At 36.7% G+C, this 14,709-nt stretch overlaps 2 protein-coding genes across 5 annotated transcripts in view; one reads left to right on the top strand and one right to left on the bottom strand.

Moving 5' to 3' along the window:
- The window catches only part of LOC148957941 (DNA fragmentation factor subunit beta-like), a 57,501-nt gene that overhangs the window by 2,202 nt on the left and 40,590 nt on the right, over window positions 1–14,709 (top strand). For 2 of the 4 annotated variants that reach the window (XM_089114144.1, XM_089114143.1), the window contains exons 2-4: window positions 463–764; window positions 3,294–3,550; window positions 4,455–4,691. In XM_089114144.1, coding sequence (XP_088970270.1) covers window positions 463–764; window positions 3,294–3,550; window positions 4,455–4,665 — 770 coding nt within the window. In that variant the 3' untranslated portion in view covers window positions 4,666–4,691. Of the gene's footprint in view, window positions 1–462; window positions 765–3,293; window positions 3,551–4,454; window positions 4,821–14,709 lie in introns of those variants that run through there. The other 2 variants (XM_089114145.1, XM_089114142.1) reach the window with 2 other exon arrangements.
- Window positions 9,137–11,140, bottom strand: LOC135688122 (fibrinogen-like protein A). The gene is made up of 2 exons (XM_065204833.2): window positions 10,840–11,140; window positions 9,137–9,771 (listed from the first exon to the last, which is right to left on the bottom strand). Exons 1-2 carry the CDS (start codon window positions 11,138–11,140, stop codon window positions 9,137–9,139), a joined length of 936 nt encoding a protein of 311 aa, XP_065060905.2.

Raw genomic sequence — 14,709 nt, 5'->3', positions numbered from 1 at the left:
TCCACAAGACTTGCAGCACTACAGGCCCAACCAAACAACTTTCGGTTCAAACAGCCTCAGGTCTCTTGGACCACAAATTTGGAATGGCTTACCACAGGAAATAAAATCTGCAGAAAATCTGATCCAATTCATAAGATTAATTATAACCTGGGACGTGGCAACCTGTACATGCAACTTATGCAAGCTTAAACTTAAACAAAACTTAAAAATTTTATTATAAATTTTTATTTAAAAACTATTAAAAATTGGTAATTTAATATGTATTCACAACAGTGCTTAAGTGTGTTAGTTGCTACCAATTGCTTTTGCAAGTTGCTTTTGCAGTTCATCATTTGATATTTAGCACATTTTGCAGGTTATCCTGCTTGAAAGGCCCCCCCCCCCTCATTCACAGAATTTGATTTTGTCACGTATAATAACTTTTCAGACTTACACATAAAATTAAATTCATTTTCTTCTTAGATATTACCTATTTAAAGTTGGCTACAAAAAAGATACAGGAAAGTATTTCATCCGAGCAAGAAAATGTTATCAATCTTACACAGGATATGCTCCAGGATCCAGAATCTCCATATATGCTTGAAATCCTCAATTTTATCAAAAACCTTAAGGTTGACGTTGATGGTGAAAACATTGAAGAGGATCCTGATTGGTTTGAAGGTGTTCCTGGAAAACTGAAAACAAAGGAAGCTGTTCTAAGAAGAAGCGCAATTCAGCGAGTAAGGTCATACTTCAATCATAGCAAAGATTTCATTGACAAATCTGTAAGTATCATGACTTTAGGCCAATATGTTTTGAGCTTACTGGCAATTTTAGCACTAAGCTTAGCTTTCTTGTTATGTTTACAGTTCATTGAGAAGTATTACTGAGTTTCAATGTCCTGTCTGCTTTTAAGTATCTAAAGGTTTGTTCTAAGATAGTTCCAGTTGTAAATGACTTTAAAAAGTCAACATGCCAGAATAAAATAATGGCTGTAAACCTTAACTAAGAAATAAAAACTAAGAAATACCCAGTGGTGGATTGAAACAGGCCATTCACAAAAACACATGATTGCAAAGCTACTTTGTTTTATATATGATTGTATTGACAGGACTTTGGCATCTGCTCCAGTGGCGGATCCAGCCAAAAATCTGACTACCGCCGAAATGAGATAGAGGGTTGACCACACCCTTTAGACCACACCCATTTCTTGGTCACACCCGGTTTTCTAAAATGATTATTGCTTTCTTTAATCTCTATTGTAGACCATTTTCAAGAGACAAGCGGTGCTTTACTGATATTTCATATATCCTTACAACAAGCTTGAGAAGAAATAAATAATCTTATTCAATATTCTGAGGATCGATATTCTAAAAAAAATTTACGGCATTTAGACGAGGAACACCATAGAATTAAAAAAAAATACATTTGGCAGAATTTTGAAGTGTCGCCTAAAACTCGCATTTAGTCGGACAATTACTTATGAAAATTAGACCTGTTGGAAATTACAAGTTTAAAAAGCTAGATAAAATTTGCAATTATTGAGAGCAATTTTTGTTAAACAAAGAATCATACTTTTGGCGAATATTGTGGGCCTGACTTTTAATTTAATATTCTTTTAAAATATATTCCTACGAATAGTTGTGTATTGTACAGATTAATGGGTCACATCGGCTTTGAAGTTACAGTTTGCCCACTTGCAGAATATGTAGGCGTCCCCCCCATCTTTCTGTAACGTTTGAGCCGCGTTGAGCGGCAGTACTACTCAACCCCCCATCTGAGCGGTAGTCAACTCGGTTGTTCATTGGTTGTCAACAAAATTTGTATGCATCCCCCCAGGTTGACAGTGATTTCTGACGATTTGATTGGTTTAGGCAGGCTGACTACCGCTCAGTGCAGCTCGAATCCGCTCTACACCGACTCAACCCCCCTAGCTAGCAAGCCATGATTTCATCATCCCCCCATGCTAGCCTTCTATTTACAAACATGTGGCTCGGCAATTGGCACGCAATTTCCATAGCGATAAGGATTAAAAAATATTTCTGTCTCTGTGGAAATTTCAGGCATGTTTCTAGGAAGAAAGGCTTGGTTTGCAGCGCGATCAAATATTTTCAATAATTAAATATGGTTTAATTGAAGTAGTAGGATAAACATGAAAATGATCCTTGTTTCTATAATTTTTTGAATAATCTGACTACCGCTCGAGCGGTAATGGCGGTAGTCTGGATCCGCCACTGTGCTCATCAATATGGTACTCAGAGTTAAAACTAAGAGCAGCATTCCAGTAAACATCAAGGAATTATAACCTCTATCTACTGCTTTCCAAAAGAATCACAAAACATTTTTCTTTGCCAATAATTATCAAGATTAGTTTCTGGATGCATCTAGTTCCTGGAAGTACCTTAAACAACATTTATATATAGTTGCCTGATTTTTGCACATTTGTCATTAATCTTCAATTTTTAAATTGATTTTGAATCTTTTCTAAAAAAGTGGGTGCTTTCTCTTTGATTAGTTTATTGTTCAAGTGGGGCCCCTTCTTAAGAAATCCCTGCATGCAAATTCCCTACTATTTTTTCTTACATCATTGTTATCGTCTTTTTTATATTTATGTACACTTTATCAGTTTATTTTAAAAAATTTTGTATTTAGCAGAACTTAAAAATTATAAACTGAACTAATCTAAACTGTTAAGGTTCTCAAATTAATTGTGCTACGTGCCTTTAGAAAATATTACCAAAGGAGGGTGAAAACAATCTCCTTCTGTCTACAGAAAAGCGTTTTTTATTTTTGTGTAGATCGGTCATAAAACTGTTATATTGAATGATGACCGGGCTAGTGTCCAGGTTTTTTAGTAAATGTTTTCTAATGGCAGTTTTAAAATGTTTCCTTAAGCAAAGCCATTTTAAAATCCAAGAAACAGTTTGAATTACCTGGTATTGATTCCAAATCAGTTTAAAAACTGTTTAAAAATGCTTTTAATTAAATTTGTTTAGTATTATGTAACTTATCTGTCAAATGAATAAATCAATTAAGAAAGAAAATATTTGCAAAATAAAATATTGCTGTTTGTTTCCAACACCAAATTTTTTCATTAAGGTTATAAGTTTGCAATTAACAGCTGCAAGTTCTTCTAGTCAAATTAAACAAAAGAAATAATTAGCCTTTCCAAAACACTGCTTGCTGTCTTGACCCCCTGGGCTCCCAGGCTGAAGCTCAGCAATTAAACTTGATTATAGCTCTCTATTGAGTAATTATGTTATAATTATATTTTTTACTGACCATCAATTCAAGCAGGCAAATTTTTATTACAGAAAGATGTCAGCCCTAAAGGAAGAAAAGAACTCCTGTTTATTCTGGCTGAGTTTCGCAGGAAATTGCAAAGCAAAAAGTACTATGAAGAATATTTTGCACGATCTAGTGAAAGTGAATTGAAATTTTGCAACAAATTAGGCTGGTTTGAATGTGAAGGTCAATATAACAAAGAGAATTGCACAGGATCTCACAAAATCAACCCTTATAGCTCGCGAGATGCAAGGATCCTTTTTAAAACCTGGAATCTTGACCATCGGTAATTAGTGTTGCATGTTCTTAAATTTTGTCATACAATACAATACAATACAATACAATACAATACAATACAATACAATACAATACAATACAATACAATACAATACAATACAAAACAATACAATACAATACAATACAATACAATGTCATACAATGCAATTACAAACAATACAATGCCATACAATAGAATTCTTTTTGATGCAATATGATATGACTCAATACGATACAATAAGAAATTATACCACATCAGACAAAAAACACCATCGTGTACATTTTTAGTCCGTTTACTTTTGCACTGATGAAGCCCCGTATGCTTGGGGGAGATATTAGCCTTCACTGATTTACGTGTATTTATTGTTGTTCATTCTCGTCGCATTGCGGTGTTACCTATTTGCTACATCTTTATCGATTTTTGGCCGCAAGAATTTCTTCGGTGTCCGCCGAGCAACCTGCTATCGTGTTCTTTTCTTTATTCACACAAAAAACACCACGTTTTCCTTCTTCTTTTACTTTAAATTGACAATAATTTCCTTAACTGAATCAGCTACAATCCTTGCCAAAATTGCTAGAACACTTACAAAAAGCTAAAGCCTTTTTTGGAAAGTCTCCCCTACTTTCAATTACATTTTTGTTAATTTTTCATGCTAAAATATTTTTATTGAAAGCTGAAGAAGTTATTGAGATTATTGAAAGAAAAAACATTATCAGGTCAATATTTTGGAAGCAGCATTGATGTATTGGTAAGGTAGTTTTAGACTTGCTTGGTAAGTTTGCATGCCGTCAGGAGAACTATTTTTGGCAAGGACTGTAGCAGCTAAGAAAATAATTTTCTGCTCTTTCTCAAATTTAAGTACCCAGATCTCCAGTAATATTTATTCATTTGCAAGAGTTTTTTGCTCCCATAGGATTGAAAAAAGTCGAGAAATACTCCCAAAACTCATCAAAGCAACGGAGGAATGCCCGGAAGAAAAGACGGTGAATACAGAATATTTTTACGACCTATTATTCACAAGAGTGAACCTAAGGCTAGTGGATGTACGGTGTCACGTCATAGCCGCACATGACGAGTGCAAAATTGACGAAAGGAGGAAATATAGGAAGCGAAAATTGAAATAGAGGTTGACTCAGCTCCCCAAAGGCCAGTAAGTAATTTGTCTATTCATTTCGTTTTCAACGTGTCCTGTGGGTTTTATGTTTTATTAATGTCTCTGGCTCTTGGAAAGAAGAACCTATCCTTATACAATCTTGGTTTAGAGGCCTTAATATTTAGAACCCCTGGACAGAAGAAAAGTGTACCGTGAACTTGGAAAGGCAACCCAGGAATACAAAAGATCGCTTTTTCGTCGATTTGCTCGAATTTCGAATGAATGCCTCTCAGGATCCTGTTTTAAGCTGCTTTTCTTGTGTCATCATGAATTTGATATTGCCACATATACCGAAAAATACAAGTTTTTGTGGTATGAACTTTAGCAAAAGAAGATGCCTTTTGCAGCGTCATCAAAGTAAATGCGTGGAGTGACTTTTATTTTAATTTTTTTTACTGTTATATAACTGGGTAATGTTCTAAGTTGTTTATTTTACTATCATGATTTTTAGCTCTTTAGTTTGAATCTTTTTTAAGGGACACTATTTGAAAAATTAATGAACTTTTTGAGGGAAAACACTTTTATGTGTTTTGAGATTAATTTAAATGTTATCTTGCAAGCTAAGTGGTCCATAAATTCTTAATCTTTGATAATATTAGAATTGATATGGTCCGTTTTTATGTACAAAGAATGAGTACATATAGGAGTGGGGGACCCTGTAAATTAGTAAGTAAGTAACTAACGAAGTGACACGGTTTCCGTAACAGAATGCCACGCGAAGAATTACCATTTTCCTCTAATTAATGTCCCGCTTTCTTTTGCCCGCGGCTACGAAATGATGTTGACTCAACGTCATCAGCAAGTCAATTTTGCAAATTTTTATTTTGGCCTATTGTTGGACTTAAGGTTTTCTATTCGATAAAATTTTCAATTATTGACAAAGCTCTTTGATACCGCTGAAACAACCTCCATGAAGAATCCGGAGAGGTACCATGTTTTGCTAGATGTCATATTTTTAGGAGAGCGTTCCCTGACTCTAGGCGACCCGTGATTCATTGATGCAGTCAAAAAATCTCCTCGACGTGTATGACACGAGGTTAATTGGATTATCCGAACCAGATTCTTCACATTCGCGCTCTTCAAGTTTGCGATACCTCTGCATAATCACGAACCATTGTGAATGAATGAAAATGGTTGTGAACCAGCATTGATCATCATGAAGCAGTGTTAATCATCCGTGAATCATTGTGAGTGATCGAGAATCATCATCAGTCATAATAAATCTGCGAAGGTCATCGTGAATTGGCTCAAATGATAATGAATCATTGAAAATCGCTGTAAATCGGCAAGCCGTAAAAGCTCTAATAAGCCCCCCCCCTCCACTCTATTAAGCCCTCGTTCCACCAAGCCCTATTATCATGCCAAAATTTAAAATGAGCCCCCCTCTCTATTAAGACCCCCTCTTTAGCCTCTGATGTCAAACAAAGAAAACATGCACATCTAGATGTTCTCTTGACGGCTGTGATGATGATAAGACCACGTGCATTAAATACGGCCCGTGAAAAGTTTTAATTGTGCGCCTTAGAAGTCAAGAGGATACTGATGTTGATTCTTTCAAGGAAGTTCCATGGCTTTGTGGCCATAATAAAATAGGCATAAAATATCGCGAAGCATTCAAGTGCGGTTTTCAAAGATGGTGCTTTAGTCTAATAATGCTATCAACTCGAGCCCCCTTCCCACTTTGAATTTCTTGATGCCGCCCCGGCACCGTCAATGACAATCCCAACGAGATTAATTTCTCACCGAGTCCCTATATTCTGATAATTTTTCTGTATGAACATCTTCATAGAAAAGCCCAATCCTTCTTGCTACCGCTCTTTGCTGAGCTCATATTTCGTACCAGACATCTTATTCGTACATAGCCATTGAGCCCCTATGTTTTATCATAGTATGATAATATTGGTATTGATTTCGGTACTATGACTATTTGTTATCATGGTTTTAGGATTTTAAAGATTCATTTAATAAAATGTAGTGATAACATTTGTGAATATTTTCTCTGGACATTATTACGCCATATACTAATAGCTTCTTACTTTAAATAATAAGATCTTTGCCATCACATAATTTGATAATTATGTTTAACATAATTAACATAATATGTTTAACTATCTGTAACTATCTCGAAGATGGTATGGCAGCTGTTATGAGTTTGTCTTCTAGCAGAAATAATATTGGGGGTTTCTTGTACAACCAGATTTATATATTCGGAATCAAAGCTGGTCTCCTCGAAATTCTGTGACGTGTAACGTAAGAATACCATCTGTGAATGTCTTAATATGACAGATAACTGTTGACCAAGAATCTGACAGCACAGTAAAGCTCCGTACAGCAGTAGAGAGACCGGTAGTTACAGCCCACGCTTGCAAAATATCTAAATATCAAAATATCTTGCCCAATATTACATTAATAAATGGTATGAACTCCATTGAATAAAAGTTTCTAAATTTTTGTTCTGTATGAAATAGTTGGAAAAATTTTCGGGAAATATTGATCTGTTATATTCATATTCTATATTTGAGATTTTTAATATTCGAGAAAATATAAAAGTGCAAGGACATTAGAGAAGGAGATTCGCAAGTATTGGATTCATTTTGGGACGTTTTTGGATAGGCGCTAATTCAAGGGAGTGGTGGAAGGAGAGCGGGACAGTTTCTTAAAGATGCCTTAAAAACGCTTTTTTTAAATCATGTATTGTGAAAAATTGCATGTCAGGATGGGGGCATATTCGAGGTTGTGGGCTGGTTAGAAATTAAGCTTCTAGGGTGAGGCATCGATCCAGTACTTATTTTATCTTTTGCTGTGCTGCATATATGAGCCCGGCAGATTTTGAGACAAGAAGGAAGGCAACCGCACAGTCAACAAGCATTCTTATGTCAACGCTGAGCTGCAACCAATTACGCATCAAAAGCAGTTTATGTGGAAATAAGCATTTTACACGAGATGTGCACTAAGCATTAATTATCAGCTTACGTAAGTACTAAATTAAGTCAATATGCATTCGACAACATAGCAGGGCTTGCTGGAAACATTTAAAGGAAATGTAGTGAGGCTGACTCGTAAAATACACAAACGAAAAGAATAACTACAGGCTGGGCCATGATGTAAGACTTTTGAGAATTTAAACTTTGCCATCTCCGAATATGTATTGTGTTGAATCGCAGCCTGTCATTTCATGGAAAAATTGGAGAGTCAGAGGCACTTTGGGCCCTTGAAACGAACAAAAGACCTGCTTTCTGCAAACCTGTCTTATTCGTATTGAAAATACTAATTTTTTGACATTTGATTTTACCATGCAGTAATGAAGTTTGGCCTTTCAGACTAGGGTTGGAGGTGCATGTCTCTCTCATAGTTAAATATAACAACGAAGACATAAATGAAAGAAAATTTGGGCGATATTTTGCCTACTGAAAGTCGATTTTACCAACAAACTAAAGATTTTGTGGACCAGCTGAAAATTAACTCTACTGATCCTGTTAGAGTTTCTTTTTAAACTTTTACATCATTCACTTTATTGGTGCTTAATGCAGTCAAAAATGAGTGAAGGTATAATTTTTAAGACACGAATCCAACTGGCTGTGTTAAATCAACCAGGGTTAGTTTTAGATCCCGTTTACACTATGCCGGAGAAATTTTATCCGCATCAAAATTAGTTCAGATAGGCGCCGCGTGCTACACTAGACCCACGCTATCCGCACGAATTTGAGAGCGGCTATCCGAACAAAATTAGTGCACCTAGAAAAGTGGATTAAATTAGTTCGGAGAACTATGTGGTACAGTGTAAACGCTTTTATCCGGATAAATTTTATCAACATCGTATCTTGCTCGAAAGCGATTGGCTATTTCATCTAATTTAGTTTTCATTGTCTTCCAATCAAGACATTTCGCCATCTTGGCTGCCTTCTTGTTGATGAATACTCGTGTTAAAAGTGCAGTATCTTGCCAGTCCACGTAAAATTGGCATCCTTGTCGGTACTTTCGTTGCTAGTTCAGTGTCATTTTGTTTCAGGAACAAACTATTAAAACAAACTAGGCCTAATTTATATCGACAATATTTTTGGATTTGGTCTAAAAGAGAAGCAGATGATTCTGAAGAGAAAATGAAGTCTTTTTACGTTGGCGATTTGTTATTATTTGTTATTATTTGTTATTATTTGTAGAGTTTTGTTATTATTTTCTTGCCCAGAGAAGACTTCATTTTGGGCGTTCTGTGCATGATTTAGGTCATGTGACTGCAGTTATCCGGCACAGTGTAAACGGGAGGGCAAAGTGGACAATATTTATGCGGCACAGTGTAAACACAAATCAATCCGAAGAAGTTTTATGCGGAAAAATTTTAGCCGGCACAGTGTAAACGGGGTCTGTCGACCTCCATTATCTACGTGCTAGATGTGTCTCCCTCTTAAACACCGTGCTTTTTTCCCGTCGTGGCCTTTATCAAACTATTCTCGCAGTTTCATCTCTGCGAAAGCGATCTTATGGGAAATATCACCCCACGATTCCCATCTCAATTTTTCGTATAGTATTTTTGTCTCTGTTGGGAAGAGACTCATTAAGCGGACCCCAGAACAGCTCCAATACCACCATGGCCCTGCGCGGGAAGCAGCACAATTAAGATCGTTTCTGTTATCATTGTCGTTGTCCCAAGTTGAGAATTTTCTCCCAGTTGTCATAGAGTCCCCAATGTCGCCTGTGTATCCATCAATATGTATTGTGTACTCTGTCTCCCTTCCTGCAATGCGAAATTCAGTATACTTTGCAAACCCCTGCGTGCCGTTTGTCGCTTTAAGGTCTATTCTCAAGGTGACATTGTCACGGCTTGTCAAATAGTGGATTGTGTCCAGTCCCAACCAGAAATTGCCCTCGAGATCACCAAAGCCTTGTGCACATTCCTGCCATGTTCTGTTGAAGTTTGTTAGACTTGTCACCCTCCGTAAAAACACAGTCCACCCTCCGCCGTCTGTTTCCATATCACAGTATACTTGTGCAGATTGCCCGCCTGGTAACCGTATCTTGATGACTCCGCTGCCAAGGTTTCCTGCTTTGTATGCGTCTTTGCAGCTTCGATATGTTGGTCCTTTGAAAAGGAAAGTTGTAGGTTACTTTAAGGATTTCCTTAAAAGTCTGACTTTATTGTATTTATTCGACAGCCTTGTTGTTTGATTCTAAGGCTTTTATATTTTGATTTTTCATTGGATAGTATCTTTTTTAAATTACGAAGAGTAAGCAGGGACTTTCATTACAATACAAAAATCATGCTTTGTTTCACAAAAATAGCATTTCTAGTTAACATGGATACGCAGAACGTATATAAGATTTTGAAGTAGCAGATACTTATTTGATACTTTGCACAATGGTATGTTTTTTGAGAACCGACGTAAATGGTTTTTTAATTTTTTCCACATCCAAAATAAATTACTCATGAAGCAGCTGTGGTTAAACTTGCAGGTGGACATTTTCAAGTCTATTTTCCATTTAAGTCTGTCGTGTTAGGGAGAAGCCTGGAGGCATATAACAAAGTCTTTACAAAGGAAAGAAGTGAAGGCTAAGAAGAGGAAGTTTAGCTGTTGATTTTAATTTTGAAAGAGAGAAGGATGGGATCGTCAATTCACTATCGACTGCAACTCTACTGTAGTGGTTAAAGAGACAGAGTCACTAACGACACTTATAGGCAGAGCTCTGGTACTAATGACGTAACGGAGGCATCTGGGGCCGTAAGGAAAAGGCTGAGGCGGGGCCCCCATTTAAGGACTGCAAGAAAGTCCCATCCGACGCTGTGGAACATGACATACACAATAGCAATATCTAAAATGAGATGTTTTTCAACTGTGTTATCTTTAGTTGAAGAGCAGTAGAATTATATTTTTTTAAAAATAAGTAAACTTGGGCAAAGTCTTAAAAACACTTCATTATGGGGCCCCTTAGTTATCGAAACTGCGTTACGCCGCTGGGCGGTACTACCCCGTAAAATGACACAGGCTCATCTACCACCTTAAGATTGTCAATTAATAATATTTGACGCTAGACGAATTGCAACCTCTCCTTGTAAAATCAATCTGTTTTTAAGCTGACTTTCGATAGAAACTTCTTGGGAAAAAAAAGTATGGCATAACAAGTTGATAAGAATTTTTAGCCTTTGGGGTACCTTGTGGAGTAATCTTCTTCCAGATCTTGAATCCAGTTCTGTTTGTTGGTATCTCATCTTCATTTGATATTTGAGTGTATTTATTTGTATTTGTATCCAGTGATAGATATCGACAGCTTTCCGCTAGACTGCATTTATGAAAGTTCTTGCTAAAAACTGTTGTACCCAAGCTTAGATCAGAACCTTCATTTTGTGCATCTCCAAGCTCGATGAAGTAAGAACCTTTTGATACAAGGTTGCTGCGTATAACAGATAACTGAAAAACTGAAAAAATGGCAAAGAACATCGATGTATGCACCATGGTGGCTTTTCTGTACTCCACCAGCTCTTGCCTGCAGAAAAACAACTTGGCAATCTGGATTAATTGTAATGTGGCAAGGTAAAAGGTCCGTTTTTGGCAGTTACCGGATGCGTAAGAACAATGAAACCTTAATTCAATGCTTGATATAAACACCTGTAGTTATTTTTCTTTTTTATAACATATACGCCTTCTCTTGAGGTGTTAATAAGAAGTAGATAAGCCGCATGAACGTCATTCTATTGCAACTACCTGTAGGTATACAGTTCTGAGTTGTTGTTGGAGGTTGTTTGTAACAAACGACTCGGAACAACCTACATACATAGTCCAAAAGCCGTTTCATATGAGATAGATACATAAACAAATAATGGTTTGGAAGTTGTTTGCTGGAAGGATGTTTTCAGTGCATTGTTTGGTCGTTAAAAGACTGGATAACAGATTTAACGAGCACCGACGAGACATCAACAAAATATAGACAAATCTGGTGTTGCAGAACACTTCTGCAGCCAAAAACATACCATCGATGACCTTACTATCACACCATTTCTGCAACTTAATGACAAACGAGACAGTATTCGACGACCCAAAAAGTAGACCATTTTAAAAAATATTGTTTCGCTTTCTGATCAAATTGCCATCCGAATTCGCAGGGCTCAAGCTTTAATTTTTCTCTTTGTAAGCTCTTCCCTCATATCTAGCGCTGATGAAATACGCGTTTTGCTGCCTCTTGCATTGAATATGCATCATTCAATCATGGTAGGACCACTGCCCCAGGGTTTACAGTACAAATCAAAGCCTGTTTGGCATACTGCTTTACCCTGGGTAATTCATTTTCACTACGGGTGCTGTAGTTTGGGAGCTGAAACCTGGTTGTTTCTGTTTCTCATATTCAATTAATTCCCTTCTTCCACAAAAAGAATAAAAAAGTTTAGCAATGCTGGAAATTTCCCTTTTTTATTACCATTGGCTGCAGCAGAAGCATCGTCAATCATTGCATTTTCTACTTCCATTTCTTCGCTATCTACAAAACGTATTGTTCCGTTCGTATCAAATTTCTCCTTGTTCTCTTACTTTATAATTTGAACGGTGTTTTTGGCGGTGCAGAACTTGAAAATGGCTTTGAAAAAAGCAAACATTCTATAACATATTGGCTGACTAAAACCTTTTCGTCTGACACTCCTTAGAGCATAAAACGTCTGAAAAAGGGTCCGAAAGAGCAAGATGGAAAATATATACCCAGTTTTGGATCGAAGTAGGCCAATCAGAAAAACGCAAGCACAAGGCCGGTATAGTTATCCAATCAGTGCTGCGTCCCAGAAGTGGACTGGCCCACCGGGACACCGCGAAATTTCCCGGTGCGCCCTTTGCCCCCAAGTTATTTTTTCAAAAACTTGAAAACTTTCAAAAGGCAACTAACCTTCGGATAAAACTAAAACTGATTACAATCATAAATTGAAAACCTTGAAAATTTTTTGAAAACCTTGAGAAAAACATATTTTGTTTTGAAAATGGCTTTGAAAAAAGCAAAAAATTTTTGAATATATTAAATTTTTTTCTTCTGAAACTTTTAGCCTACTCTCACTTCCAACCCTCGTTAGCTTTTAATTTTGTCAAGCAAATGCGCAATACTTGAATTAATTCGATATCTGTTAAGGGGGTAGTAGGGGTTTTCACTAGCTAACTAGCACACTGTTTGTGAAACCCATGACTTTTGACTAACCATATTAGTTTTTTGACTTATGACTAATGCGAATCATTTCGACTATCTGATATCGAATAACTGAGAGGGCTCGCACATTGGAAAAATTAATTGAGCACTACCCTGTGCTCTTTCCAATCAAAATAGTTATAACTGGATAAAATTATCGATGTGTTGGCCATTGGGTATGGTAACGTTCACATATTACGTAATCAAAGATGGATTGGGGAGGGGGGAGGGGGGTTGGGATTTCACAAACGGTAACAGTCATTATGGCTATTTCTTAAAGCTTGTAAAAATGATTATTTAGGGAGAAGAGGATTTTTCAAATAATGCCGTTTTTTGATGACGTAATATGTGCATATTCCTTGTGTTGTCTATCTTGAACAATAGTCCTTTTTCTTTGGGCCATAAACTATCCCTTAATATTAAAAACTGCTCTAGGTATGATAAAGAACAATACTTTCTCAACGTCCTGTTGTTGGTAAGCTATTTTACTTTGCAATTCAACTAAGATCTCCTATGCATCATGCTTTTTGTACGTTACAAGCAGGAGTTTTGTACCCTAAAAAAACTATGACTAATTGAAGCCAAAAGTCTTGAAAACTTTTTAAAAACATTATACAGAATTTATTGAGGATTGATGCCCTCATGTAAGAGCCTTCTGTAAATTTAATGGAAAGTTAAACCGGCTGTTTTGATAAAACTGGTTTCAAATTTTATTATTAAAGTATTCTAATCTTTCTTCAAAGTTTTGTCCCGGAATAGAGACTGTGTCTTTTCTTAAGATATTCTTTATCCATTCTACCATGTCTACGCGCAGTTTCTCATACTGAAGGAGCCATCAATCTGCAAAATCATCAATTTGCGCAAACCGGACGGCAGCAAGATCTCTTAAAATCCATTTGTCCAAGATATGTTATCAGATATTTTTCGGACAAGTCTACAGTTTTAAGCACATGTTCAATACCTGATCATAAATCATATCTTTTGTAAATGATTTGCAACTGTAGCGTGGAAGCAGGAGCAACACAGTCATTAGGCTAGCAGGTGTTGAGGTACCTCTTTACTTTTTTTTAAAAGATATGCTGCAAAACTTTGAAAATTTATGAGAATGAAGTCATGTATTTCGTCAAATTTTTAAAGTTTTCGAGATCGAGTTTAATCGAAAAGAATCTCGTCTCCTAGGCCAGAGAAGTTGCTTTCCGCCTCGACCCACCTTAAAACCGCCGCTGTCATCATTTAATACCTAAAACTGAGGACAATACATCATTTGATACCTACAAATTTTATTAGCCGTGTAGACGTTTCAAATACAGTCAATTTGACTGAGAATCTTCTTCATGCCAATGCCAATTGTGAATGAAAAACTTTGATTTTCGTAATTGGGCATGTTCTGACATTCTAAATAGGGTGACTTAAAAATAATTCCGAGGCCAGCCCCCGACCCCCCGTTTCGTTTCCTATGACAGTGTTTGCAACAAACTGATTCTCAGGTAAAGCAAAGTTTTTCTGAGCCCGTTTTACAAGACCCAAGGTTATGCAACTTTAGCACCTATTGGCGCCCTATTGGCTACTTTTCCCGGTTGGTCAAACGGTTGCCACTTCGCCACTGCTGCGTGCCTATAGAAAAATTGCCATTGGAGTCCAGGAGAGACAGGTCAAGTTTTTACTGACCATATTTGAAACAGGCAAACTGTTCTTACAGGAAGATGTCAGCCCTGAGGCAAGAAAAGAACTCCTGTTTTTTCTGACTGAGTTTCGCAGGAAATTGCAAAGCAGAAAGTACTATGAAGAATATTTTGCACGATCTAGTGAAAGTGAACTGAAATTCTGCAACAAATTAAGCAGGTTTGAATGTGAAGGTCAATAT

Source organism: Rhopilema esculentum, chromosome 19 (genome assembly GCF_057945365.1).
Source record: "Rhopilema esculentum isolate cy_ngs chromosome 19, ASM5794536v1, whole genome shotgun sequence".
In the NCBI taxonomy this organism is placed as follows: Eukaryota; Metazoa; Cnidaria; class Scyphozoa; order Rhizostomeae; family Rhizostomatidae; genus Rhopilema; species Rhopilema esculentum.
Note: the sequence above shows the minus strand (reverse complement) of the source record. Positions and strands in the feature narration are given on the sequence as shown.

Bases quoted from the DNA above. Each gene is read 5' to 3' on its own strand.
- LOC135688122 (XM_065204833.2), bottom strand. From the start codon at position 11,140: ATGGTGCATACATCGATGTTCTTTGCCATTTTTTCAGTTTTTCAGTTA. The intron at 9,772-10,839 runs GTACCCCAAAGG...TCCTTTTCAAAG, and splicing joins GAAGAAGATTACTCCACAAG to GACCAACATATCGAAGCTGC.